Source organism: Tupaia chinensis, unplaced genomic scaffold (assembly GCF_000334495.1).
Source record: "Tupaia chinensis unplaced genomic scaffold, TupChi_1.0 Scaffold000082_1, whole genome shotgun sequence".
Lineage (NCBI taxonomy): Eukaryota > Metazoa > Chordata > Mammalia > Scandentia > Tupaiidae > Tupaia > Tupaia belangeri.
The window spans coordinates 214,742-215,864 of record NW_006159543.1 but is presented as its reverse complement, the minus strand read 5'-3'; the positions used below and the strand labels follow the sequence as shown (position 1 = coordinate 215,864).

At 60.2% G+C, this 1,123-nt stretch overlaps 1 protein-coding gene across 1 annotated transcript in view; it reads right to left on the bottom strand.

Moving 5' to 3' along the window:
• FRMPD3 (FERM and PDZ domain containing 3) overlaps positions 1 to 1,123 on the bottom strand; it is an 84,565-nt gene that overhangs the window by 1,031 nt on the left and 82,411 nt on the right. Inside the window, 1 exon segment of the mRNA XM_027769686.1 lies at positions 3 to 1,123. This exon segment is cut by the window's right edge and continues 1,747 nt beyond it. Coding sequence (XP_027625487.1) covers positions 3 to 1,123 — 1,121 coding nt within the window.

Below are 1,123 nucleotides of genomic sequence, written 5' to 3'. Positions count from 1 at the left end.
TGCACGCAGCAGGAAAGTGTAGTTCCTCACCACCTCTTCTACCTTGGCCAGCAGCTCCTGGCGCTGGGCCTCAGAGCGCACGATGAACACCAGCCGCACAAAAGTCTCAATGAGGCTGCTCAGCACCTGGAAGCTGCCTGTGATGGCTGCCAACATGTGAGTTGGGCTCTTGTCCACGTTGGCCACACGGCGGCAGGAGGCCCGGAGCTCCTTGAACTTGAGAGCTAGCTCGAGTTTATACTCGGAGATCTGAGAGACGTAGGGCTTGGGGGCGCGGGCCTCAGGGCTGGCCACACACTGCCGCAAGACTGTCAACAGCTCATTGGTGTCTAGCCGGGCAGCCAGAAAGCCATCGGGGAGGCCATAGGCATGAGCCCGCAGGGCATTGATCTTGGCCAGGCTCCCCTCAAAGGTGGATACCCGAAGGTCAATCTCCTGGGTGCGGGAGGCCTCGGGGCTACTGCTGCTGCAGGTAGCAGCATCCAGCACCTGCAGGGTCCTGCTCACCACTGGCACCACCTGCTCGTCTAGCTTCATACCAGGCAGAATCTTCATAGGAATGGAGTAGGAGAGCTCATCCTTGCCATCACTGGCATCGTCTGCCATGTCACACTTGCGGTAGTAGAAGCAGTAGCGGATGGAGCAGCACTTGCTGCTCTCACTGTCCTCGTCCAGCTCAGCAGGCTTCCGGTATACCTCCTCTGGCAGGGAGAACACGGCCATCTGTCTGGGGCCTTTGGTCTCAGGGGCAACTTGGACATAAGAGGGGTCTCCCAGGGTAGGTGACTCCAGAGACTTGCTTTTGGGACCTAAGCCCAGGGGAAGGCCTGCCTCTACCTCCTTGGCCTCCCTGGGCAGCATACCCAGGGGTGGGTGTGGATAGATGTCTGAGGTCAGCGAGGCCCTGTCCCCCTGGTCCAGCTCACTGATACTGTAGCGGCGCATCAGTTTCCTGTAGTTGGGAGCTCCCAGACACTCGCCTCCTGAGGCACACGTGGTCAGGCACGAAACACCACTCTCAGGGTCTGATCGGCACTCTCGGGATTCCAGGCTGGTGGAACGGATGCGTCGGACATTGATGGGGCTGCCGAGGGTCAAGCCCAAGACAGCCCCTCGGTGCCCC